The sequence below is a fragment of the Scophthalmus maximus genome, chromosome 5, assembly GCF_022379125.1.
Source record: "Scophthalmus maximus strain ysfricsl-2021 chromosome 5, ASM2237912v1, whole genome shotgun sequence".
In the NCBI taxonomy this organism is placed as follows: domain Eukaryota; kingdom Metazoa; phylum Chordata; class Actinopteri; order Pleuronectiformes; family Scophthalmidae; genus Scophthalmus; species Scophthalmus maximus.
The window spans coordinates 23,014,996-23,039,411 of NC_061519.1; the positions used below are offsets into that span (position 1 = coordinate 23,014,996).

Genomic DNA, 24,416 nt, shown 5'->3' on the forward strand with positions numbered 1-24,416 from the left:
AAATAGAAATGTGAATGAATCAAAGCAGGAGAGCTCTTTGTTTTAATACTTAGCAATGAAGTGGTCTTTCATGGACTCTTAAACACTCAACTGCAAAGTACAGTTTTGTAATTATCTAATGTCCTAAAGGACCACTTGTCTGTGATTAAGTCTTATTTGATATTTAGAGATTTACATGTATATTTTTGAAGATGGATCATAGCTTTTTGTATTTGCCACATGGCAGTTCAGTAGTTTTTTTTTACAGGTTTATGAGGTTGAATGATGAAGGTGAATGGTCAGGACCAGAGAGATAAGGTCGGGCAAAGTCCGTGGGACTCGTCATGTTCATTGGCTGTCAGTGGCGTGTGCCATCCTGCACGTTTTTATCTGTACATAGTTCATTAATGGACGATCCGAAGCAGTCCTGGCGGGGGGGGTGTCTTCAGCATGACTGAGTAACTTGTAGTGAAGAAACCCTCATATGTAAAATGTGCTTGAAGCATGTCACACCATGTATGCAGGGGAGGTATCTTTATGTCATCCCATAACCTACCTATATGATTTACAGTTTCCAGTGGATTCCCTGAAACACTTGTTTGATCACTCCTTGAAAATGTACAGAGGTACGGTTGAACTCTGACAGAGCCGCAAACCAAAACTCACATGCTGCGTTTCTAAAAACAAACATTTGCTTTCTCCAGGAAATGAAATCTTGAACCTTGAATAATTGATTTTTCTAAAGTATTTGCAGGCAACGGCAAAAAAAAAATGTGAACACAAACATTGACATATCTTCACTTTTTGAAGATAGATATGACAAAGCTTTTCACAACAAGTTGTTTATTTACACATCCAGCAGTTGTGGAGCAACGTTGTCATTCATTTGGAGCCATGTGGGAAAGTTAAGTCCAATATTCCCCACTTTTAGCTCCATTTTTGGTCACCACCAACTACTGAGGAAAATGTTTAGGTTGCTAAATGCTTCCTAACTGTGTTGATTGTGCCTGAGCATGCTGTGTACAATGTTTTTTAGAGACATTTTCTGTAACAAAGAAGATCTGTCTTCAGCAGTGAGACTGAACCAAAAGAGGGAATTTACAAACCAAACACAGTCAGGTGTAAATTTGCAGAAAATAAAAATCTCTTTTCGTGTTCTGTCACTTCAGAAGCTGACTGAGGGAAAAGAAAAAGAAAAATCAACGTGGAATTCCATTCAGGAAACCCAGGCATTATTTCCAAATAAGAGGTTTCCAAGATGGTGTCTCTTAGCACATGCAATGGCAACTCTACTTTCTTCAAATGTCATAATCCCACGATTGCAAATTCAATGGGGAAAGTTGCACTTATGCAGACTATAGCTCGTAGACACAAATTACATGATGACCAACCACAACATGGGAAAGTGTATTTAAATTTTGTGGGTGACCATGTTTCTTGCCTGTTTTTTCCAATGCCGAGCCACTGGAACACATGAAGGTTGTAATTATGGGCTGGCGGCGGGGAATTTCCAAATCCTGCCTTTAAGTGGAATGTAGCATACGTCCCAAAACATTTGTTTGTCTCATCAGGTGTAGATTCTGAAGAAGTGGTTTTGGTTGGAATCACTGTAAGGCCACTGTCGGCGACCCACAGTAGATATCACATTGTGAACTCTTTGACCTTTGCTCAGAAAGAGAAAATGATCTCCTCCAAGAGACTGGCCTTGCCCCATACATTCCTCAACCCATACTGGACGACCTAACGAGATTAAATCTAATTTCTGTGGCCAAAGGAAAGACTCATTCGCGTGGCTTCTCATTCCTCTGTGATTTCCCACTGTTGTTTTGATGGAATATTACCAGAGATAGAGCCTATCTCTGCCTGTTCATCTTAGGAATTCAAATCAATAATGCTGCTGTGATCAATAGCGCTGGCATTGTGCTGCGGGAGAACACATTACTTTACCCGCTGCTCTTTTCGATGCTGTGTGTGGCAAACATGAGGGATGTGGAAGGGCCCAGTGGGTGTGAGTGGGACAGAAGTGAGGGATTAAAGGTTACAAGAAATAGTCTGCAGATCTGTGCCATTGTCGTGATTTAGTGAGGGGACGTGCAGACGTTAAGAGTAAAGCAATATCTGCAGACATTCTTTGAAAATAAAAGGGCTGAGCCGAGTGCTGAGATATTACATTACACACCCACAACCTTCCCTCAGTGCACACAGACGCTGGAGCATTTATTGAACCCCCAGATTAAAGTGCTTTTTTGATCTCCTTAGCTACAGTAATGTCTGCCCTTTTTTTTCCTCATTATTTTTATGTATGAATCTCATGTATCTGTTTGTTAGTATGCAGCATATATAATGTTGCATACTGTTGTATATAAGAGAATATTTCAAATCAATTACAGCAGCAGCAAATAATTATTTAGGTTTTTCTCAATGTCTCTTCGAATCGGTCGCAAATGAAATGTCAGAATAAAAGTGTAACATAACCATCTTTTTTTCCCCAAACCCAAATGAACATATTCAGATATGCTGTTTCACCTAGCGCCCAAACGCAAAAAATATTAGGAATATTATCTGAAATGTCGGAACTAAATCATTGAGGTTCGGCCTTTTTTGTCTTAAGAATTGAAGGAAATATATATTGATTATCAAAAAAGTCTCTGATTAATTTACTCTTGATCAAAAGGTTTATCAGTGGCTTTATGGGTATCACCACTAAAGTCAATTGTACAATAATAGATCTTTTTTTCTTTTAATCAATTCAAAGTGACATGACCCCAAAAAATGTACAGCCAAACATCCTTATTTCTCTCTGAGACACCACGTTTGCATGCTAATGGCTCAACCTACTTGCATTAGGATATCATCTAAGATGAATTGATGAACAGAAAAATAATGATTATCTATTTTGGCAACCGATAAATCATTTCAGTCAAACAAAAATTATATGATATTAAAACGGTGAGAAGATTGAAATGAAAATGATGAGAATTCTTTAACTTGAATGTGTAATACAATCACACTTAATTTTTTACTGTAACATTAAGAACATAACATTGAAGAGAAATAAGGCTTCAGTTTTTCCCCCCCCCTCTGCTGTACAGAAGTTCACAGTCAGTCGAAGTGAGCTGACCTCCACACGTGAGTTGCCAGTGTTGCTGATCGCCAAAGTCTCCGGGGGCCTGGAGGAGATAACACGTATGACTCAATCTTGTTGAGTGGAAGGAGATAAGCTTGTTGGGAGTCGTGTTATCTCCCCGGTGATGCCTGATCACTCGGGAGCGGTGCGGGGGGCTGTCTTTGCCTTTATAGAGCCACAGCTCCTGGGATGACACCCTGAAAGTCGCAGGGTATTTATAGAGGAGTCGGAGTTGGTCTCCAAACAGTGAGGGCTCCGTTTGAAGTCCTCTTCAAATGTGCTATTGTGCAGGAACATGGGTTTGCTGCCAAAAACTCTTAAGTTCCACCCAAACTCCCCTGTGTCCCTGATTATTACTAACTAGATAACACTGAAGATGTACAGCAAACAGCAGATTTAAGGACTATATGAAGGACGTTGTAGTCTACTTTTACGGTAATATTCTTACATACTGAAATTATCAGTTTGTCTTATTTTAGGTTCACAAGATCCAATGAATAATATTGATGAAAACAGAAGCCAATTGAAAGTATTGTGTCCTTTTGATGTGAAAAAGAAAAGAGACATGATCCAATATCTTGGGACTATGCTGTCGAAATCAATCAAGCAATGTCATGAGCTTCTTCTTGGCTACTTCGTAATTGCACTCCTCTAAGCTGAAATGTCGATATCCATCGAAAAGCTCTAAAGGGGAAGAAGAGTGATTCGAAATGCCGCTGCCGTTTTTCTTTTCGACCGCGTGGATCCTTGTCTGCAGTCACTCGAAGGACACGATCATCATTCCAAAGGTTAGCAATACAGGCCTGCATTTATGATTCCTCAAGATAAGATGTGCTCCAATGCGAATAAGCTAAAATCTCGTCACACGTTAATCTTTGTACCCTTGGCTTTTACACGACAAGTGAGCCAGAGTGGAAAAGAAAGGACGTTTTTTCTAACAGGATGATGATGAAGTGTGAATAGGGTGTGTGCTCATGTTAGGGTGTTGATTTGGGAGCGTCGGTCCAGTTTGGGGGTGTCAGAATCAGACACTAATTCCGTGTGTAGTATGCTCGCTGACCCCGGCAGCCCCTTTGGGAGTGAAGGCGTTCACAGCTGAGTAGACACGGCGGTTTGGACAGCAGGGAGAAATGGCTTTGGTTAGTTAGAGGTGAATTACAAAGCAGAGAATGGTCCCTAATTCATTGCAATAACCACACAGAAATAACCATAAAGACAAACGGTTACAGATTGAAACCTCAGGTCTTAAAATGTGTTAATTAGATGCGACTTGATAGCCGCACAACACACCGCAGCCTAGGTTATTCAGCGTTATTCAGTGGAACAACGGTCTTGTAAATTCCCTGATTCTGTGTGAAAACCCGAAAGTGAAAAATGGAGTTGTTCTGCAGTTGTGCTAACACTTGGTAAAAAGTGGGAGTAAAGGCTGCGGATTCAAGGTTAATGGAGGTCAAGGTTAGGCTCGGGAGTAGATGAGCTGCCCAGGAAGTGAGTGTCTGTGTACGCAGCAGAAAAAAAGTGAAGAGTTAAGCAGCCACATAAGCATGAGTCCAGAGATCACATGTTGCCGGTCTCGTGTGGGGTTTTATCATCCTGCCGACCAAGGGGCTGTTCCTGAGGATCCGAGGAGTCATAGGTCTGAACTCTCGTTCACCTGCAGCTCGCTAAACGTACAGAGAGTAAAAAAACTCAAAGACAGCAGAAACTCGGGACGGTCAAAGATCTCTGTAAGGAGTTTGGGGCCTGACATTTCACCTGTGCAAATATTTCCCCAAGGCATCAGACATCTGCTTTTTCCATTTCATCTAAACTTTGCATAGATCATTCGACAGACGAGCGCAGAGCTTAACGTTACTTCCTGTGAGGTGGAGCATGTTTCTAAAGAAGGATGTAATCGCCAATGTACTTATTTATAGCTAACAGTTTTTTTTCATGTCAAAACAACATTCAGTGCCCTTTGTACCTGAATTAGACAGACCTATTCTGCTGACTTTGCCAGCACCACAGAGAGTCAACTAAGTCAAAGACTTATGTCTCCTGTTTGCTTCCATAGTCAACGCTTTGCAGCAGTTTTTGGGGCTTTTAATCAACTGTGTTAATTCTCCTGACTGACAAGACCAAAAACATTCAACATACAAAACTGTAGACTCCAGCATATCGGACCAGGCGGTAACACGAGCCAAAACGTTCACTAGAGCAAATGGACTTGAGTTGAAGAAAGAGAGAAATGTGGCCCAAAAACACTGGTGAATATCAGACGTGAATTCAACATGTAGACAAAAAGGACTCCCAGCAGATACCCGTGTTGTTCTGCAAACTCAATATTCATAAAAATGTGAAAACGCCAAAACAATATAAAACATATCTGCAGTGAAAATTGCCTATTTGCTTTATGGATTTTTTTTGTTGCTCCCTGGTGGTCAAAATGACTTAATGCAGCTTTAAAGGAAAATATCTAATTCATCTGGGTCTTTTCTTTCCTTTCCTTTTTTAATCTGCACTATATTGATTGTATATGCACATTGTCTGCAGGAGTCAGAAAATTGCATAAGTATATACATCTTAGCTGCGTTGTAATTTTTAACAATGCAAGCATGTACGAGTTGATATTTCCTTTGGAGACAAGTTAGTATGCAACACTTCATTTTCAAGTTTGAGGAAGATTGTTCGCTGCACTACAGGCGCACAGTCACCACCCACAGTCCAGACGGGGCCCGATGAGCAATGTCTGGGGCGATCCGTAGGGTCATCATGACAGCACTCCGCCAGACGCCATCTGCTCTAAATGTAGATAACTGTTCCCAGATCCAAGTCAGTTGTTACTGCTTTTTCGTATAGATTGTCTGCTCACGGAGCCTCGTTGTGGCGATGTACGTGGTTTATCATTACAACAGTGCTCCTGCTTTTTAAAACGACAGAGGGAGGAAGTGAAAGAGCCTCACTCTGGGGAAACGAAAGAATTACAGCATGTGAAACGTTTTAAAATGCTGAATCATTGACGTTACCAATTGTGGAATTCACAAACGTAAAAAACACAACCTTGGACTTTTTTATTGTTGATGACGGTATCACATTAAGGCTCAGGATGACGCTCGCTAAGTTATTACAGTGTCTGAGATCAGTATCCTATTGACAGCCTCCCTCAGCTAATGTGTCTCCTCCCAGCATTGAAGGTTACAGGAATATATGATTACATCTGTTGTCCTGCCGTTGTAGCTCTTTGTCTCTCTCTCTGTCTCTCTCTCTCTCTCTCTCTCTCTCTCTGCTTATTGCTGGCTGCTTCTAAGGTCTAGGAATTTAAACTTTCACATAGTGATGGGAATTATATGTCTTCAGTGTATAATGTTCATTGTTGTTGTCATTGAGCTTGTTTTTATGAGTTGTGTTACAATTAGCTCGAGGCTGAATGAGGAGCCAGCTGTCTGGCTGCTGAACACAAGAGCTGCACTGTGGTGTGTTCGGTGTGTGGGTGTATGAATGTATGTGTGTTATTACATTTACTCTCTCTACTCTGCAAAGATGCCTCCCATGTGTCTGTCACTATTTAGGGATTCCGTGAAAGAACCGCGGCAGAAGAATTCTCCGAAGACGTAACGTGCGTAACTGTGTTGCAGTATACAGTACAGTGTTGGCATGTGGTATACTACTCCTGCATGAAAGCAATTACATGAAATAAAAGTCAAACGGGTGACCGAGTTGGGTCAATTTCCCACTGGGAGGCGGGAGGCAAAAACCCACAAATCCCTCGAGGGAACAGCCCAGACACTAATTAAAACAAAGTTGCTTTTATGTCTGTGTTTGTGCGCACAGGAACAAAAGAACCCAGAGGAGGGAAGCAGATGTGTGGTAGCGGTATATTCATGTGCTTATACTGATCAACTTGTTTTAATGTCTTGAATTATGTTTTCCAATTTGCTGAACATCGTAAAAAAAGTGTCAGGAAGTATTTCTGAAATTTCAGTAGCCGCAGTTATTAGTGTTTTGTTCTGTATTCAGTTCAGTAATGGACAAAAAGTAAAATACATTTTTTTTTACAGAATTAATAACAGCCATGTCCAAAACCTAAAGAAAAAGTAGTTGTCAGTTATTATTTGTAGATCGAGCAATTGATTTAATCTACTCATCCTTTCACCTGCTGTACCTTAAGGGGTCAGGACATAGCATTTGCATGAAATAAAATAACTTCATTCATTCATATAAAGGCGGCAGCAGCATTGACGTATGTCTTTTTACTCCATGAAATCCATTCAAATAATGGACACACAAAATGGATATGGGAAATGTTTATCTGCTAAATTAAGGAAGTTAAGTACAAGGAGTAAGATAAAGACAGGAACCTAAAGCACAAGAGCCATAAGTGAAACACTAGAAAATGTGATTAAATACATTAATGAAAGTAATAATGTACAGGAGAACAATGCAGCATAATGTGGAATCATGTGGCAGCCTGTCACAAAGAGTCACAGATGTACAGCAGAGGAGAGAATATGCAAGTAATGCACTTTATTCATTCATATTATTAAAGCAGCACAAACTGGAGGTATTTAGGTGATCTTTTTTCTTTTGAACACATGGCAAATGTGCTCTGTCAAATTCCATCACTGATTCGTTTTCATATAATCCCATTTTCCCTTTAAGAGAAATTGCTTTCACTCGGTGACGCAACACAACAAACCTCGTGTCAGTGATCGGTGTGTGTGTGTGTGTGTGTGTGTGTGTGTGTGTGTGTATGTGTGTGAGAGAGAGAGTAAGTAAAGTGATGTGGGGCAGTGTGTGTGTGTGTGTGTGTGTGTGTGTGAGAGAGTAAGTAAAGTGATGCGGGGCTGTGTGCAGCTCAGATAATGCCCCGGCTGTCTCCTGATATCCCACAATCCTGCTGCGGGCCGCTCGGTGCAGTGTGATAGGCTCGCGGGCTGGCGGAGAGGGGGGGAACTGCAGCAGAGCAGCGCCGCTGTCAGGAAACACGAGCCTCGCGCCCTCTTCACGAAGCAGGCGACTCGCACAGCCGGCTGAACGAGGGACACGGTTCTTCAACCCGGTAACGAATTCATTTCTTTAATGCGTGTCTTCACAACCGACACTTTCGTGGTCGGCGGTGGTTGTGAGAGACGAGAACGCTCGCACCCCCGGTTCGGTCCACTTCCCTGTTCCGTCCGTTTCTTCTTCTTCTTCTTCTTCTTCTTCTCGGTGACAGTTACACTCGGTAGCTAACGTGCTGCTCGACCTCTGGAGAAAATGCTGCGACGGGGTGTTGTTGTGTTGTTGTGTCTGTGTGTGTGCTGTTGTTGTTTTTAGGTATTTGCTGAATGGGGGGCTGTTGTTGTTTGTGGGAGCTAAGAGTCGGAGTCAGATATTTCAAATGGAGAGAAGAAGAAGAAGAAAACCCCGCTGAAGGTACAGGGGGCTAACGTGTGCTCCCGGTCGACGCGACGCGACGCGACACGACACGAGACGCCCTTTTTTTTTTTTTTATAAATCTTTTTTTAATTCAACACTTCGACACCGAGTCACTGTCGTTACGCGGCGATGTTTGGAGACATTTTGGTGGATTTGAAAAAAAAAAAAGAAGAAGAAGAAAAACGGTTTAAACTGTCCGATCCCGAGGCGACGTACTCGGCTGTTTTTGATCTGCAGTGCGGTGGGCGTGGCCACGGCGCTGGGTCGTCTCTTTAGCATCCTCACATCCTCATCCTCCTCCTCTTCCTCCTCCTCCTCCTCCTCCTCCTCATCTTAGCAATGGCCGGAGGTCTGACTTGACAGTTTTTAATAAGGAAGACGCACAGTTAAAGCTGTTGTGGCAACATGGTGTGGGGGTGTGTGTGTGTGGGGGGGGGGTGGTCCCCTCAGCTCGCAGTTGGTTCACCCTCCAGTTTGTTGGAAAATGAAAATGAAGAAGATGGTGGTGTTTGTAGTCAACGTTACAAAAAATATGCTTTCGATATGTAGGAAGAAGCTTCTCCTGGTTTGCGTTTATTCGCCACTCTGATGATGCGGATGAGGAATAAAGGAGTAGATGGCTCTGTGGAGGTACAATGGGGTCATGCAGAAAGTAAATACAGTAGCAACAGGCCTCTTGATTAATTGGTTCTGTCCTCAAAAGGTCAACAAGGGTGACCTCTATTCTTTGGCGAATAAATGCCATATGAGTAACAAATCATCCACTGAAAAGTGTGGCTGCTCTTCCGTGGAGCAATATAGGCCCCGACAGAATGGAATAATGTTTTTGATAGTATGACATTTTAAGCAATGGAAACATAAAAACATTCATTGGCTTCTGCTGCTTTTGAACGATTTGTGCAATTGTAAAGGGAATTTGTTTGATCAGGCATGAAAAGCAACTTGATGACATCACCTCAGGCTTTTTTTTTTATTATTTAATCGAGAAGATAATAGTCAGATTGTTTGATAACGAAAACAATTGTAGCCCTGTTTTGATTAAGGAAATCTAAATAGTATATGATCACTACTGTGCACCATTAGGCAAATAGCAACAGCTTCTTTTCATTGTTTTGATTAGATTTTATACTTGTATTTCTCTTGTACAATATGCTATCATCTAAAGCACGATTGCTTTTTATAGGACTGAGCTGGCTCCAACAGAATGTAATTGTAATCTTAAGTAGTATACATGACATGTCTTCAAAAGACAAACACATAGGACTTGACCAAGCTGAGGCCAAGAGGCCAAAAGTTTCATTTTAAAAGCTAAGCTTGCGCTAGCACGAGATTTTTGAAAGCAAACTACTCTGCTCTGCCCCAAGGAGACAGTGACCTCCTCCAGCAGCCAATAATCTGTCGAAGCCTTGGTGCAAGAGGGATAATAGACAAGAAGCCCGTTCACATATTGATCCACAGCTCTGAGCTTCCTTCCTTCTCTGACTCATTGAAATATATTGTCCCTGATTGGCCGTCGACTGCACCTCTCAACGTCAAGATTTGTTTTGCAGCATATTTAATATAAAATTGACACACTGTTGCTTTGACCCTAGTTTATGCTCGCCGACAAATATAATTGGTATATCAGGTTACAGCTGATATACTGATTACCTATAGCTAATCTCATAAAAGGCTTAATCCCACACTGGTCAGCTGCAGTCGCCGCATAAGACGTTATTAGCTTCTTCATCAAGCTACCGAGAATTAGTTCTAATCTTTTACGTTAATAGGAGATTATTCCCTTTGTTAAAGGAGCAGAACAGCCAGACTTAGTGCTCGCTCCGAGCAAACATGTATATGAGAAATTGTTTTCCCCATCGGCCACATCGATGATGTTTGTGCTTTCATGAAAACGAGCCTGTCCTCAGGCAACAGCACAAGCAACAAAGACAAACCGTTGTCGCATGGGGAAGTGCAGACGAGTCGGTCAGGTTGACATGGTGGTATGTTGGCTGGTCTGTCTGCTGCTGCTGCATCTCTGGATGTCTCTCTGCAGGAGACAGTAATGTTAAGAATGTAAATGCAGCAAGCTCACAGGATTTATGAGCTCCTCAGCAAAAAAAAAAGCTCTCTGCTCGGACTCACCTTCATGTGACCTGTTTACTTTCCCCAAACTCTGTTGCTGTTGAGTCGTGAAGCGTCTTGTCCATTTTGGTCCCTACTTTGGTCCATGGTTTTATCAGTTACCAAGCTAAAAATCAATGCCGTCTGATACAGCAACAGTCCTATAATGAACTCTGCCATCCCGAAGGTTACAATGTTCAGTTTGTGCTGAAACTGTATGATACATTTGGAGGATTGTTTGTAGGATTGTTGTATCATATTGGATTAGTTTGAAGGTGTTTTATGCAGTGAAGAGATCAGTCTTGATGTTTTGCTGAGTCACTAATGTTACAATCCATCAGTGTTTCCAATTAATACCTAGTCCGTGGCAGCCCACTACATTTTTCTAATTTCTCTACCACACAGTTTCATAATGAACCACATTTGTTTTCACACTTCTCATAATAACATAAAAGATCTTTAATGTAGTTCTGCGCCATTACTTAATTTTTTAGAGCGGTGTACAGTACATTGATTTTGCTCTACACCTCTTCACTCTCCTGTAGCTCTCTCTCTCTTTCTCTCTCTCACAAACACAACCGCAACAAATCGGACCCATGAAAACGATGACATTTGTGCTCGGGAAAAGACTTTGTTCTAATAAATTCTGCATTTTATTCAAAACATAACACCACGTGTCTCCTAAGAAGTGACGCAGAGTTCTGTCATCGTCACTTTACAACTTCTAACCAGTGGTTGACACTTATGCTGGCACTCCATGCATCTAGAGGTGAATATAATGTTGCGTCTATTATAAGTTACTGCAGTAAATGGTATTCATTGAATGCCTTGAATATACTGCAAATGAAAAGTGATAATGAAAAGAAAGCCTTTCTCATCATTCGTACAAAATACAACAGGATTAAGAGTACTACTCTTGGTCGGTGGACGTATTAGTGGACAACATGTTGAAGATCAACATCATCAACCATTTTGTTTTTGTTGTTTTGACGCCCGGACTGTTAAAAAGTCTCTGGGGATCAGTGACCCCTCAGCAGAGGTGTCTCGTTTGGTTGGCCACACCAGCTCCACGGTCTCCTGTTACAGTGGCTGGGTTTCTGTGTAACAGCTGTCGGCCCCGCAGCCATGTAGAGGGGTCGCATCATGTGTACGGCAGGGCTTGTTCGGGACGGGCCCTGATGTGTCAAAAAACGCCAAACATTCCCGTCCATGAGACCTCCGTAAGCCTCCAGGCAGGGGGGTTAGGTTATGGGTGTGGGGGCAGGGCAGGGATGGGACCAGCTGTGGTGTACTTGGGGTTTAATGGCACTCAGCACAGATGGCAGCGCCCCGTCCTACAGTTTGTGTATGTGTGACTTTCCAACAGTGTGCATTACAATCACAAGTGGACCTTAAAATGGAGATTTGCATTTGCGGGGCAGCAGCACATCATTTAGTGTCAGTGATCAATTATGTAATGTAGCCACACACTGATTAGCCTCTGCTCAGCTTTTAGGATCGACAGGTACATCGACCCCAGTGGGTTTGTCTCTGCATAATGTCCTCATGTGACTCTTATCTCTGCTTTAATCAGTTTGCTCAGTGGCCGTGATAAACTGTGGTTTAGTTTTGATTCATGCCAGAAAGAAGAAATGGGTTTGTAGTATTAATTATGATGTAATGGCTCTTCTGAGGAAGGTTTGTTTCCTGCGGAAGAAGAGTAGTTCCACTCTGTGTCTCTTTCTTTCCTTAGAAGCCACATTATTTCTGAGATTATTATTTTCGATCACAGATAACAGCTGTTCAAGTGGTAATCTGAAAGACGCGTCTGATGACATTGTCGAGTGTCTTCCTGCTCTCAGCAATGTTTTAATTTGCCTCTTCAATCATAGTGGCCCTCAAGTTTTTACTTATTAATTCCTAAAATTTACTGATGCAAGAAACAAACACATAACTTCCATTGCAGGTTCCATTTTAGATCTGGTTCATGAAAATGCCCAGATTCATTACAATTAGACATAAACGGATCCTTTTTTAGTATCCTATTTTTCTATTACTAAGGGAAAATTGATAACATAGAGGCAACCACTTGTGATTTTACATTGGATATTAATCAGGATATCGCAATCTTTTTTGTTTTTGCTTTCTTTGCAAACAAAATGTGATTAGGCATCTTAAAATTGGTTTGCTTTTTTTTGGTGCAAATATTGAATTGTCAACCTGGGATATGACAGGATTTAGATTTGATAAAATTCTTTTTCTTATGTCCTCTGTGCCGCACAATTTTACTGGTAAAGACGTGAACCGTTTATGACTCTGATGAATGTAAAGGCTTTCGTGAGCCGAGAGATTGATTCTCCCTTTCGCAAGATTAATCCCACCGGCAAAGCGAGTTCATATATTGAAACTATCACCGATGATTAGGTTAAAAATTACTTTGCCTTTGTCGGTAGTGGAATCTTGCACTCAAAATGATAAAGGCTATATTTGGTGCAATCATCAACCGCTCCCTGTATGCTCAGGAGTAACCCAGGGCACTGAATGAGTTGTGAGTACAGCTTTCTGAATACATAATGTATGTGCCAGTCCATGGTGTGGGTGGCACACAAGGCCACTGTGTGGGCTGTTGTGTAGCCCTGTGAAGAGTGCCTGTCACCAGTGACTGAACGTATTCTTCCTCCATTTCTATGGTGCTAAGATGTTCCTTTCTTCCCCTCCTACCATAGTTCCTGTTTCATAGTGAGTGGGGGGGGGTTAAGAGAGGCAAAGGTTGGCTGTGCAGCCATAATCTGTCAGCTGATCACTGAACCGCTCCTCAACTCTGTTGACAGCAGGGAGGTTTTGACAGGATTTTGGTTGAGTTGGGTTCAGTGTTTTTTTTTCTTCTTAATTTCTTTTTTTTAACAGTTTGGATCTTGTCACCTCAACACACACTTCATTCACATTGCTGCCACCGACTCAGGGTTGAAGTGTAGATTTGGTAATCTTTACAGCCTCTTTATGGCGCCTGAAGTAACTCGTATTCCAAAGAGTTTGATCAGCATGTTGTGTTCAGTGACCCTTGATTCTTCGACTCACACACTTCCTGCATGATTTCTTTTGAAAGTGAAGGGAAGGAAATGCTGAAGAAACTTAAAGACTCCCAACAGTTTGGACCTTTTGAATTTAGATCATTCTCATCCACTTAAAAACTAACAACTCGCTTCTGTCATGTATTTCTGTCTTGGCAGAGATTGATTTGACTTTAATAGTGCAACCCTTTTTTACGTAATTCCGCGGGAATTCAAATGCATGCCTCATTTGCAAAGATTAATTTCCCTTTGATGTGCAAAAAGCAATTATTTTATATTTAGTCCTCTAAAAAGATTGTGTCATATTTGTTTTCTGACTAGAACATTGGATTGTGAAATATGTTGTTCCCCTCCAATTAGCTTGTGGCATTTAATAATAATTAATACCTGGTCCTTTAACTTTTTTTGGTGAGAGCCACAACTCTCCATTGTGGCGGGGGGGGGGGGTTGTCATCATGTTAGAAGTTTTGGGGATCACCTCAGCCCACAGTGTTGATGCAGAGGTTGTTGTCCTCAGTCACCGATCCTCCCAGGAATCGTCCCTACCCGGCGTAAACACGGCCCTATAAATAGTGCTAAGGGAGAATCAAGCCAACAGCAGAATGACAGGCATCTGTACTACACACCCCAGACTTTCGGCAGAGGCCCAATGTGCCCCCCACACACACACACGGACACACACACACACACACCCCAAAATCCCACACATATCAAAGCCTGTGGGTACGGTTAGCGCAGGGCCCCCAGTGGGATTTGCCCTGTCATCGTTATTTGGCAGAACTGGCCATTGGATGTTTCCTCTCATTACCCAGTTTTGTGCTTCTTGCACAGCTTCCGTTGGTGCAGGTATGCTGCTATTTACAGGGGGAGGTGAAGGTCATGCTATGAACGACGCTTACGAGCGCTGTTCAGATAGTTGGGATGGTTGTGTGTAAATACTCTACAGAGGCACCAAGGGGAGGGAGGGTTATCGTTGTGTCCTGCATCCTGCGTGTTCTACGCAGATGCCACAGAACGTTCTGCACATTTTCCTCTTGGTGTGAACGCATACCTGACTGACAATCTGCTGCTGGGTCCGTCATATGTGAAAGGCAAACCAAATTTTCAGAAAATGAAACTATCTGAAAACAGCTCAAGTTTGACTGAATTCCCCCCCAAGATTGATAATCAGTAACTTTATGTAACTTTTATGTATTAGTCGGTATTTTTCTGATATTTTACCAAATGATTCATCAAGAATATAATCGACAGATAATCCAATGATTAAAACAATCTTTAGTTGCAGCTGTAGATTAAAGCCCCAGAGTGTATGTGAATAATATGTGGCCGTCAAAGCACCAGCTGTCTAAGCACTTTCCATTATCAGCCGCTGACTCCACCGCTGAGATTATTGAAAAAGGGACTTGAGTGCACCTAAGCCACTTAAGTTAATTTCCTTTTTTTTCTGCTGTCAAACAATATCCATATGTCTGCATTTGCATCAGAGAGCAGCTTCTCATTGCAAAGGGCTGAAAAGCGACAGTAGATCAATCCATAACAAGTCAGCTGATTCATCTGTTTTTACCCTCCTCCTTTCTCCGCTGCAGCTTGATTCACCATGACGACCGAATCAGGCGCAGACTCAGAGGCCAAGCAGCCGCAGGAGAACAAGGCGGCTAACCCAGCATCCCAGCCCAGCCAGGCGGCAGCCGAGCCTGCTTCGCCTCAGAACCAGCCGGAGCAGCTTCCAGCCGCTGTCGGACACAGCACCCCGGCCAGGAAAGAACAGGTCAGCCTCTTCACGACCACATTTCACCCTATAGGCCCACCTGTGCCTTGAAAATATCCATGTATACATCTGACATTTAATGAAACATCATCCACAATAATATTCTAATAATATTAAACATGTCTTCCCACAATGAAGGATGGATTTTGAGGTTGTAAACATTGTACGTTAATTTTCTTATTTCTAATATCCATTTTCTGAAATAACAATTAAAAAAACTAAACAATACACACCATTCATCCCTCTCCTGAATGAATTATGTCTTTGTGTGAAAATTGGAAATGAACATGGCGACACGACCCTAGTGGCGCTTACAGCTCTGCATCAAAACACAGCTGCTGACAAATGGACTTTTTCCTTATCGGTGCTTTTTGCTCTGAATTTTTGGAATCGGGGGAGAAAATGCAGATTTGAGAAACCGCGGGGAGCATGTGTTTCGTTGCCAGCGTTACGTCAGCTGATTGCACTGATAAGTGCAACTACACACAGCTGCATGAAGCGAGAGTTACTGCAACTGAGCTGGATTGAAGGAATATGCAACTTTACAGTTGGCTGGCACTAAATTCTACACATGTATCTAGTTGTAAAAGGTTGTAAATGTCTTGTTTTTCCTGCACTGAAGTGATTATTATTTCCAGTTAAATTTAATGAACAATTAATATGATCCACCAGCAGGCTTGTGGACTAAAAAGGAATTCATATATTCTGCTTTGGAACAGTGGAAACCCGAGTTCAGTATTTTTTCAACCCGTATTTTCTTTTGTGTTATGAATAAAAATATAGCCTGTGGCTTGTACACGTTACATAGGCAGACAGCCCAGGTAGCTTCTGATGTTATCTGAACACTTCATTGCTTGTCTGCTGATTTCGGGCCAAACACTACTCCAGGGCTCACTATCATAACCCATCTGTGGATCGAATTCCCATCGCTTTGAAACTACTGCCTATTCCCTAATTTAGTACTTGAAATGAAAACACGTTGTCCAGCTGAACATGCACACAGATCTCGTTTTCAGTATGAGTAGTCATGGCGATCACAAATATGTTACTGGTGTAGCTCAAGGCATTATTACCCTTTAAGAACCCCATGTGTACAAGCTTTGAATCAATTCAGTTTAAGGACGTTTACTCATTACTCAAGTCATGAAACCCATTTATATCTGTATTTTTTCATCAGGCAAAAATTGCTCTGTTGATGTGAGCAGAAAGCATTTTTTAGATTCTAATGAGAAAAAGGTTGTAAGGGGTTCGACTGATGTTTGCTGTATGTAGGTTCTCAGACCAAATTAGAGTGGTTGATTATCTCTGAGCTTGCCTGTCTTATTATTGTGCCTCCGCAACAACCGTGGCCAGAGGCATTATGTTTGTCCGTTCGTCCAATTTTGATGAACATGATTTCTCAGTTACGCCGTGAGGGAATTTCCACTTTCATTTTAACTCCAAGACGAACTGGTGAAAGTCAAGTCAAGTTTATTTAATGTGCAGTAAGTAGGTCATTTCAGGCAACCAACCATGAGGCAGTAAGTCTACTTTTCACTTTTACGTGTCATCAAATGCATCTTAATGACAGTTAAACCAAACTTGTAGATGTCAATCATTTACACAAGTCAAAGTCAAGACAGCCATATTTGGAAGTGATCGAAAAAAAAGCACAGCAGATGTTGTTTTGCAAATATATTTATCTTCCTAAAACCAATATATTGGACAAATGGAAAGATGACGGTCTTGGATGGTCGGGGGATCAAACTTTTATTTTCATTTCATTTCATTCTCTGAGGAGCACAGATGAGTATCTGTACAATTTTTTTTGCCATTCATCCGATTTCTTTTTGAGATATTTCTGTCTGGACCAAAAAAACGCACTGACGTTGACATACCTTTGCTTACTAGCATTATCCCTTAAAATGCATTCATCATGGTTTCACAGGGCTTGTCATGTCTCACTAAGGGTGATGGATGATGCTCTGCCATTGTCAGAGATGTGTGAATTAGCAGAAACATTGCTGAGAGAAATCACAGCAGTGTGACAACACTGTCAGTCTTTGCTCTGACGATTCACAGATGAATGAAGTGGCCTCCGTTCACAGTTCCTCTTATGTGATTTCATAACTCTGTTGCACTTGCATCTGTCGCACATTAATTAGAGTAAATGCTTTCTTTGAAAATTTGGGGTAAATCATATCTAAATTAGGCTGTCGTTTCAATTCTCATGCTCTCTAAAAGTGACCGTAATTGTCTTGTGTGGTTAAAAAAATCCTTCTGAAGAACAAGATAAGAAATTTGCAACTAATGTAATGAAAAGGGCCATTAAATCCACTTTGTGTGCGAGCAACAAGAAAAAAAATGCCTCGGAGCTGGAGGCATCTATTTCTGCATAAAGTCAGTCAGGAAAGGCTTTGTTTTCAACCAAGTGGAAAATTGGATTTTCTCTGTTTAAGACAAAATGGCGGTACACCTCTAGGTCTTCTCAGTGGGAACTGGTTACATTCACTCAGGGTCCCAGTCTTTATTTTTAGATTTTTGAACACGTGACAGTACTGGTGGCTTTTTCAAAGATGACTACTTTAAGAGACTTGACCTTTCAGGTCTGAGGCAGTTGGGTAAGGAAATGGTGTACAGAATGTATTTTTTGTAAAATGTAAGTCTAAAAGCACAAAATTCTTGGTCAGAATTCTGTGATTCAACCAGTAGAATAAACTCACAAACCATACATACTTAAATAAGTGTTCTTTGTCTCAGGCGCAGCAGGAAGAGGACGAGGTTTCCCACAGGTCATCCATCAGTCGTCTGTCCAAGTCTCCTTTGAGAGGAGTGAAGAAGGTGAAGATCATGCAGTGTAAAGTCACTCTGCTGGACGGCTCCGACTACACACTCGATGTGGAGGTGAGATGGGCGGTGGACTTGGGTGGTTTAGGAATATTAACATTTGTCTAATCAAAGGAGCAAGGATGCTACGTATAGCATTTGAACTTAACATCCATTTTTCATTTGACATTCCATCAGCCTTTTCACTTCTCTCTCATTACCCTGTGTGACTGCATAGCTGGGAGCTGATTGAATGTAAACACATAATGCAATATGTGGCACAGTTTGACACAGCCTGTGTCCCAAAAACATCAGAATTATGGCCCAAAGAGAACAACAACTTGAATTTGTTCATTGATATTCAAATACAAAGACCATTTTTCTAAGGAACGGAAACCTTCGTGAGTATATGTCCAGATTTCTCCATATATCAGTCTTGTGACACTTGGCCTGCTGTAAGAAAATAGGATAAAACAGTGCTATTTTGGCAGCGCTTCTTCCAAGAAGGGGATTTCATGGATTTCAGTATGCGTTTACATTTGCATTGTGCCAAATGGCTTTGGGGGGATTTGTTTTTCCTCCAAAGCTTCTTCCTGGTAGTGTTGAGAATGAAAAAATAATTAATATAACAGTCCTTAAATGTTTAGTTCTTACTTCAAAGCTCATTTGCTACCCAGGAATAAATCCTATGAGGGGAAGCGAAATCAACCATCCGTGAAAAACATGTGTCTTTTGTGTTGTGAATGCGATACTTGGAAGCTCACCGTCCCAGTGGCTTTTATCATAATGTGGAAGAGTTGAACGTTGAGGAAAAGAAATAGAACATGAGTGAACATGGTTGTTTATCATACTGGGTCAGAATGAGAGAACAGGGTGAGGTGATTAATGGATTCATTACTTTCTAGGCTGGAGTCTGGACTATTTAGCAAAACTTAAAAATGAAATGTTTTAAATCTAATTGACCTAGATGTAGTTGCCCTGACTAGAGCAATTATTCTTATTATCTATGGCTCTTATGTTTCCAGTATTCTTACATATAACCCCACCAATCAAAGCAAAGCCCACGAGGAAAATGTCTTCTTGTTGTAATTGTTAGTGTTCATAGTCGCTGCTTTCTGCCTTCGAACAGTCGTTCTTTCTCAGAGCTTTATGAACCTACCTGACATTTCACTCTTGCATATTTTTTCTTCCTAACAATACAATGTGGAGCCTTTTTCTCAAAGTTTTGAGACTTTCAACTTTGTACTTTTCCCCAAAAATGTGGGCGGGCTTGAAGTAAAGAAACAGACCCTTCTTCTCAGATCTCCTCCGAGCAGATTCCTTCCCACCAGGGGGTTCGGACAGAGGGATTATCCAACTGTTTGGGTGGTGGTGGTGATCTGACCGTGAAACTGGAGCATTTGTTGGAGGGAATCAGTGTCATTGACTCTGCGTTTGGCAAAATGTCTCGATGTCCCACTGAGGCCGGGGAAGGATTCAGGAGGGGTCAGTCAGGACTTGTTGTTCTTGGGTGTTTCTGCAGAGCTGTTGATTTGAGAGGGTTTTTGCACTGAGAAATGTGCTCATACTCTGGAGATTAAGATTGAAACAGAATAATGAAGAATATTACATCTAATATCACTTCATGTGGATGTAAAATAAAAGTGTAGTCGCAACCAGGAAAACGTCTCAACATGAAGATTAACTGAATTGTATTTTAAAGGACACTAAACCAATGTATCACTGTACTTCCATAAAGTTGGGGGACGTGCTGTTGAGATAATTCAGCAAAAGCCAATACATCCATGAAGTTCGGTCCCTAATGTAGGTCAAGACACTGGATTATGGATCAACTGAGTTGAAGAGTCGCGATTCTTCAATTATCTCAATCATCGAATTTACTTTGATGTGGTTTGAGCATTTAATCAATAATTATTTCAGTTTCTCGGAGAACACATTTCTCAGAAAAAGTTGATTTAATATCCTGGAGATATGGAGTATATAACTAGATTAAATTACATACACTGCAGTTGAGCTGTCACTGTATGCAGCAACCTTCCCTAATTTATCATTTAATCTACTGGGACCCTCTTTAATGGAAGATGATTAAGCTCAAGGGGCTTATATGTTTATATAATCCGATTAATATCTTGTGATGTGTGACTTACAAAAAACACTGAAGAAATGTAAACATCGCTGTTTACAGAGTGTATTTGTGTCGTGTAGTTTTAGTATTGAATCACATCATCATTCATGTCCCATATCTTTACTCTCCTGTAACCTCTGGTCCTGTCCCCTTTACCAGAGCTAATGTATATGACCATCCACACTGTTTTCCTGAGAAAAGTTTCCTCGCAGCTCGAGTGAAACGCAGGAGACCTAAGCTATAGCTTATGCTTATGCTTATGGTGTTTGACACAGTGATACAATTGAGGTCAGAGGATCCTTACGATTGTTATTGCCAGGGAGTCTTTCTCCTCCTCCTCCTCCTCCTCCTCTAATTTGAAAAGTGATCCAGAATGTCAAGATTTGACATTTCTATCCCCCTGACCTTGTAGTTTTGCTGCTCAACTCAATTTTTATCCTCTGAAGGAAAGAAAATGTCTGCACTAATCTTTTCCTATCATTTTCTGTGTCACAGACCTGCTGAACCTCCCCCTGCTTCACCCCAGAAGCTGTTATTTTCCCAGCAGAGGGGCGGGGGATTCCCACACCTCACATTGCTGTTGTTATAAATCACAGACACATTTTTTTTCCAGTTGAGATGCACATCTTTACCCTAATTAAAAGACAATTAGTTTTGTAGATTGTGATGCAAGTTCCAGTTCCTTCATAAAATAATCATGAATTTCAATTACCCTTTTCATTTTGTAATTTAGAGATACATTTTCAACCCAGTTTCCTGCCATTTCCATTCTCCTTAACAACCGGATGTCATGCCACATCAGTCAGCTGCATCTGTTGCACTCATAACATTTACCCTGGTCACCGTATATCTGTGCTTTATCAACTCGGTGGGTGACGGAGCCTAAACAGAGGTTTGCAGATCTCACTCTGTCGTGTGCGTGCGTGTGCGTGTGTGGAGGCTCTGTCATTAAAGCCAGGGTTACATGTTGCATTGAAAAGAAGCTTGTCACAGCAAGGCAGCAGTAGTCTTGACATGACTCTGTTAATTCCCTCTGAGATGTTCTGATAGGATTAACTATCTGCCGCCAGCAGCTTAATGGCTCTGTTCAAATCACGCACATACGCCCGGGTTTTCTCACAAAGCAAGTGTGCGTATGTGTGTGTGAATAACTCGTACAAATGCCAATACCATATGTGTCGAAGGCTATATTGCTCCTATTCCCCCTGCCAGATGTGTGTTTATCCACATGGGCCTTCATGTCATGGAATGTGTGGACCTGACAGATGCAGTGGTGTGTCATGACTCCTGCTGTTGAAATGTGGCAGTGGCTTTCAGCGTATGCTGGCATGTGGAGCCGGCTTGGCTCCGTCAAGGCAGGAGGTATCTGTGTTGTGGGAACTCACTCGGGCCCTTAAAATATATCCCACGTGAGCCGGCCAAATGAGTCTGAGGAGTGACACAGCTCCAGCCGATGACATCCGGCTGCGCAGTGGATCGGCGTTAAGACTCTCACATAGCTGAGGTTCACCTCGATCTCAGGAATTTGAATGTGTGTTAATTGCTGTAGTTTTTATTCAGATGGAAGCAATTGATCCCGAGAGGTTTGGTCCAGTTGGTCGAACACCGCTCTAACAATTACAGGGTTCGCCCAGTGGCAGAAAAAGGCTCCGTTATGCAGCAGCGTAATGTGCTGTATCATCATGCTGTTATTGTAATTGAAAAATTTCACATTACTGCACTGCAGAAATGAATCACGAGTTAATTATCAGTTAATTATCTCCAGAAAAGGGGGAATATATCGGTTAATACCCTCTGCTGTTTCTTTTCTCTCTCTCTCACAGAAACGAGCCAGGGGACAAATGCTCTTTGATAAAGTCTGTGATCACCTCAATCTACTGGAGAAAGACTACTTTGGAATCACATACAAAGATATTGACAACCAGAAGGTAATTTAAAAACTTCCCAAAAGCCCTTGTGCAAGAGCATCTTTCTACAAGAACATTATACAATGATTTGCTAAACAGCGCTGAGCATCTTCGCAACGACAATGTCTGATTCATTTCATGGAGTTTATGTCGTTACATAGTGAAGATGTCCTACTTTGGGAACTTGCGGTTGTTGGTAATTTGGTCACAAAGAGGCGATGACTAATGCCTCTGTCCGCGGTCATCTGTTGCAGAATTGGCTGGACCCTTCCAAGGAACTGAAGAAGCAGATTAGGAGTAAGTCCCATATCCTACAGAATCCAGTCAAGTGTTTGTGATTCTGATTTTAAAGTGGCCAAATGAGTTGTTTCACCTGAAAAGTGCTGTTTTTTATAATTTAATGACCTTTCTTCTACCGCTCAGCTGGTCCCTGGAACTTTGCATTCAACGTGAAGTTTTACCCTCCAGATCCCGCCCAGCTTACTGAGGATATAACAAGGTGAGTCAACAGTTAATTTAGAATAGTCATTATGTGCTTGTGGATTTCTAAGCTTTAGTTTCATCAATTTGGATGAACGGAAATTAATTGATCATAGAATTAAAATTAAAACCCTTGAAAGAAAACACGAGAACATTGTCTGATTTGTGTTGTCACAGGTACTACCTGTGCCTGCAGCTAAGAGATGATGTGGTATCGGGTCGCCTGCCCTGCTCCTTCGCCACCCACACAGTGCTGGGCTCCTACACGGTCCAGTCTGAACTGGGAGACTATGACCCCGAAGAACTGGCCAGCGACTACATCGGCGAACTGCGCTTTGCACCAAACCAGACCAAAGAGCTCGAGGAGAAGGTCATGGAGCTCCACAAGACCTACAAGTTAGTCCCAACTTTATTTATAAATAAAACTCTTTTTACTACCTGTACTCTGGAGCTCAACCTTTTTAAACAGGCCTGGACCTTTGACGATTTTATCAACCAAACGTCAATGCAAATTTCAATCTGTGTAGAAAAATAGAAAAACATAAATTTGAGGTATTATTTACACTCAAACCTCTGGTAATCTGCCCTATAAAGACGGTATAGGTGTGGTTGTAATCCAATGTGGCGGCCTGACAACATAAGCATGATGCTGAACTTGTGAGACTTCACAATGAGACACTGTATCATCAAGAAGGTCACACCTCAGACTTTGCCTGTTTTTTGAAGCAGATTGGGAAACGGCGTTCTTAGTCCCTTTTATCCTTAAATCGGCTACAGTGACCTTAATATCCAGGATTATTGATCTGCTTTGAGTGGTAATTTGTCTGCAGACATTGGATTTGTGTTTTCCTATAAATGCTTTCTAGCTGTCTGTCCTTTTGTCTGAGTCCCCTCTTCTCCCTTTATCACAGTGATTTGTGTGTAATTTGATGCGGCCCCGTCTCGCCCAGTGGGTGGAGCGAGGCAATGACGGACGGTGCCGGGATCATCAGGGTTTCGCTAAAGGCCATCTATGCTAAAAATGGATGCACTCTGGCACTTCAGTTAAAAGCATCCATAAAAACAATCATTTTCCAAAGAGCTTTTGTGCAATAAATCAATTAATTATCTCTGTTTGGATCTCACGAGGGCTCGTCTTGCATATTAACGTTGGTCTGAAAGCATCAAATCTTAATTTTCATTTGCACTTGTTGACTCGTGTCTGATCTGTCCCTTCTCCTCAGGGGGATGACACCGGCTGAAGCTGAGATTCACTTCCTGGAAAATGCCAAGAAGCTGTCCATGTTTGGCGTGGACCTCCACCACGCCAAGGTAACAAACCACTAAACCCTTAACTGTGTGTATAGCGTTTACAAATTTATTGTTTCTCACAAGTCAAACTAAACTTAAAAGTTTTACATGGCAAATTGTACAAATTGACATTTTTTCAGTTGCATAATCTTAAGAAAACATACATTTTCCACTTACTTTGTTACTTAATGATAAAACAGGTTCTAGATTTAACCTAGAGTGTTTCCAGCCTTTATGCTAAGCTAAGCTAACCATCTGCCGGGTGTAGCTTCATATGTACTGTACAGAAATGGGTTTTGTTGCCCTCATGTCCCAAGTAGTGTCTCTAAGATGCACTAAGGGGTATTCAAGTAATATGTTAAATGTGTTTTGTATTCTCTATATG

General features: G+C 41.6%; 1 protein-coding gene across 13 annotated transcripts in view; it reads left to right on the forward strand.

Annotated features, from left to right (window-relative positions):
* Positions 1-24,416, forward strand: part of epb41l3b (erythrocyte membrane protein band 4.1-like 3b) — a 45,165-nt gene that overhangs the window by 1,542 nt on the left and 19,207 nt on the right. For 9 of the 13 annotated variants that reach the window (XM_047331870.1, XM_047331871.1, XM_047331875.1 and 6 more), the window contains exons 2-8: positions 15,270-15,424; positions 18,164-18,307; positions 22,178-22,282; positions 22,516-22,558; positions 22,685-22,760; positions 22,919-23,137; positions 23,965-24,052. In XM_047331870.1, the coding sequence (XP_047187826.1) occupies positions 18,254-18,307; positions 22,178-22,282; positions 22,516-22,558; positions 22,685-22,760; positions 22,919-23,137; positions 23,965-24,052 (585 nt within the window). In that variant the 5' untranslated portion in view covers positions 15,270-15,424; positions 18,164-18,253. Of the gene's footprint in view, positions 1-7,888; positions 8,145-8,299; positions 8,501-15,242; positions 15,425-18,163; positions 18,308-22,177; positions 22,283-22,515; positions 22,559-22,684; positions 22,761-22,918; positions 23,138-23,964; positions 24,053-24,416 lie in introns of those variants that run through there. The other 4 variants (XM_047331874.1, XM_047331873.1, XM_047331872.1 and 1 more) reach the window with 3 other exon arrangements.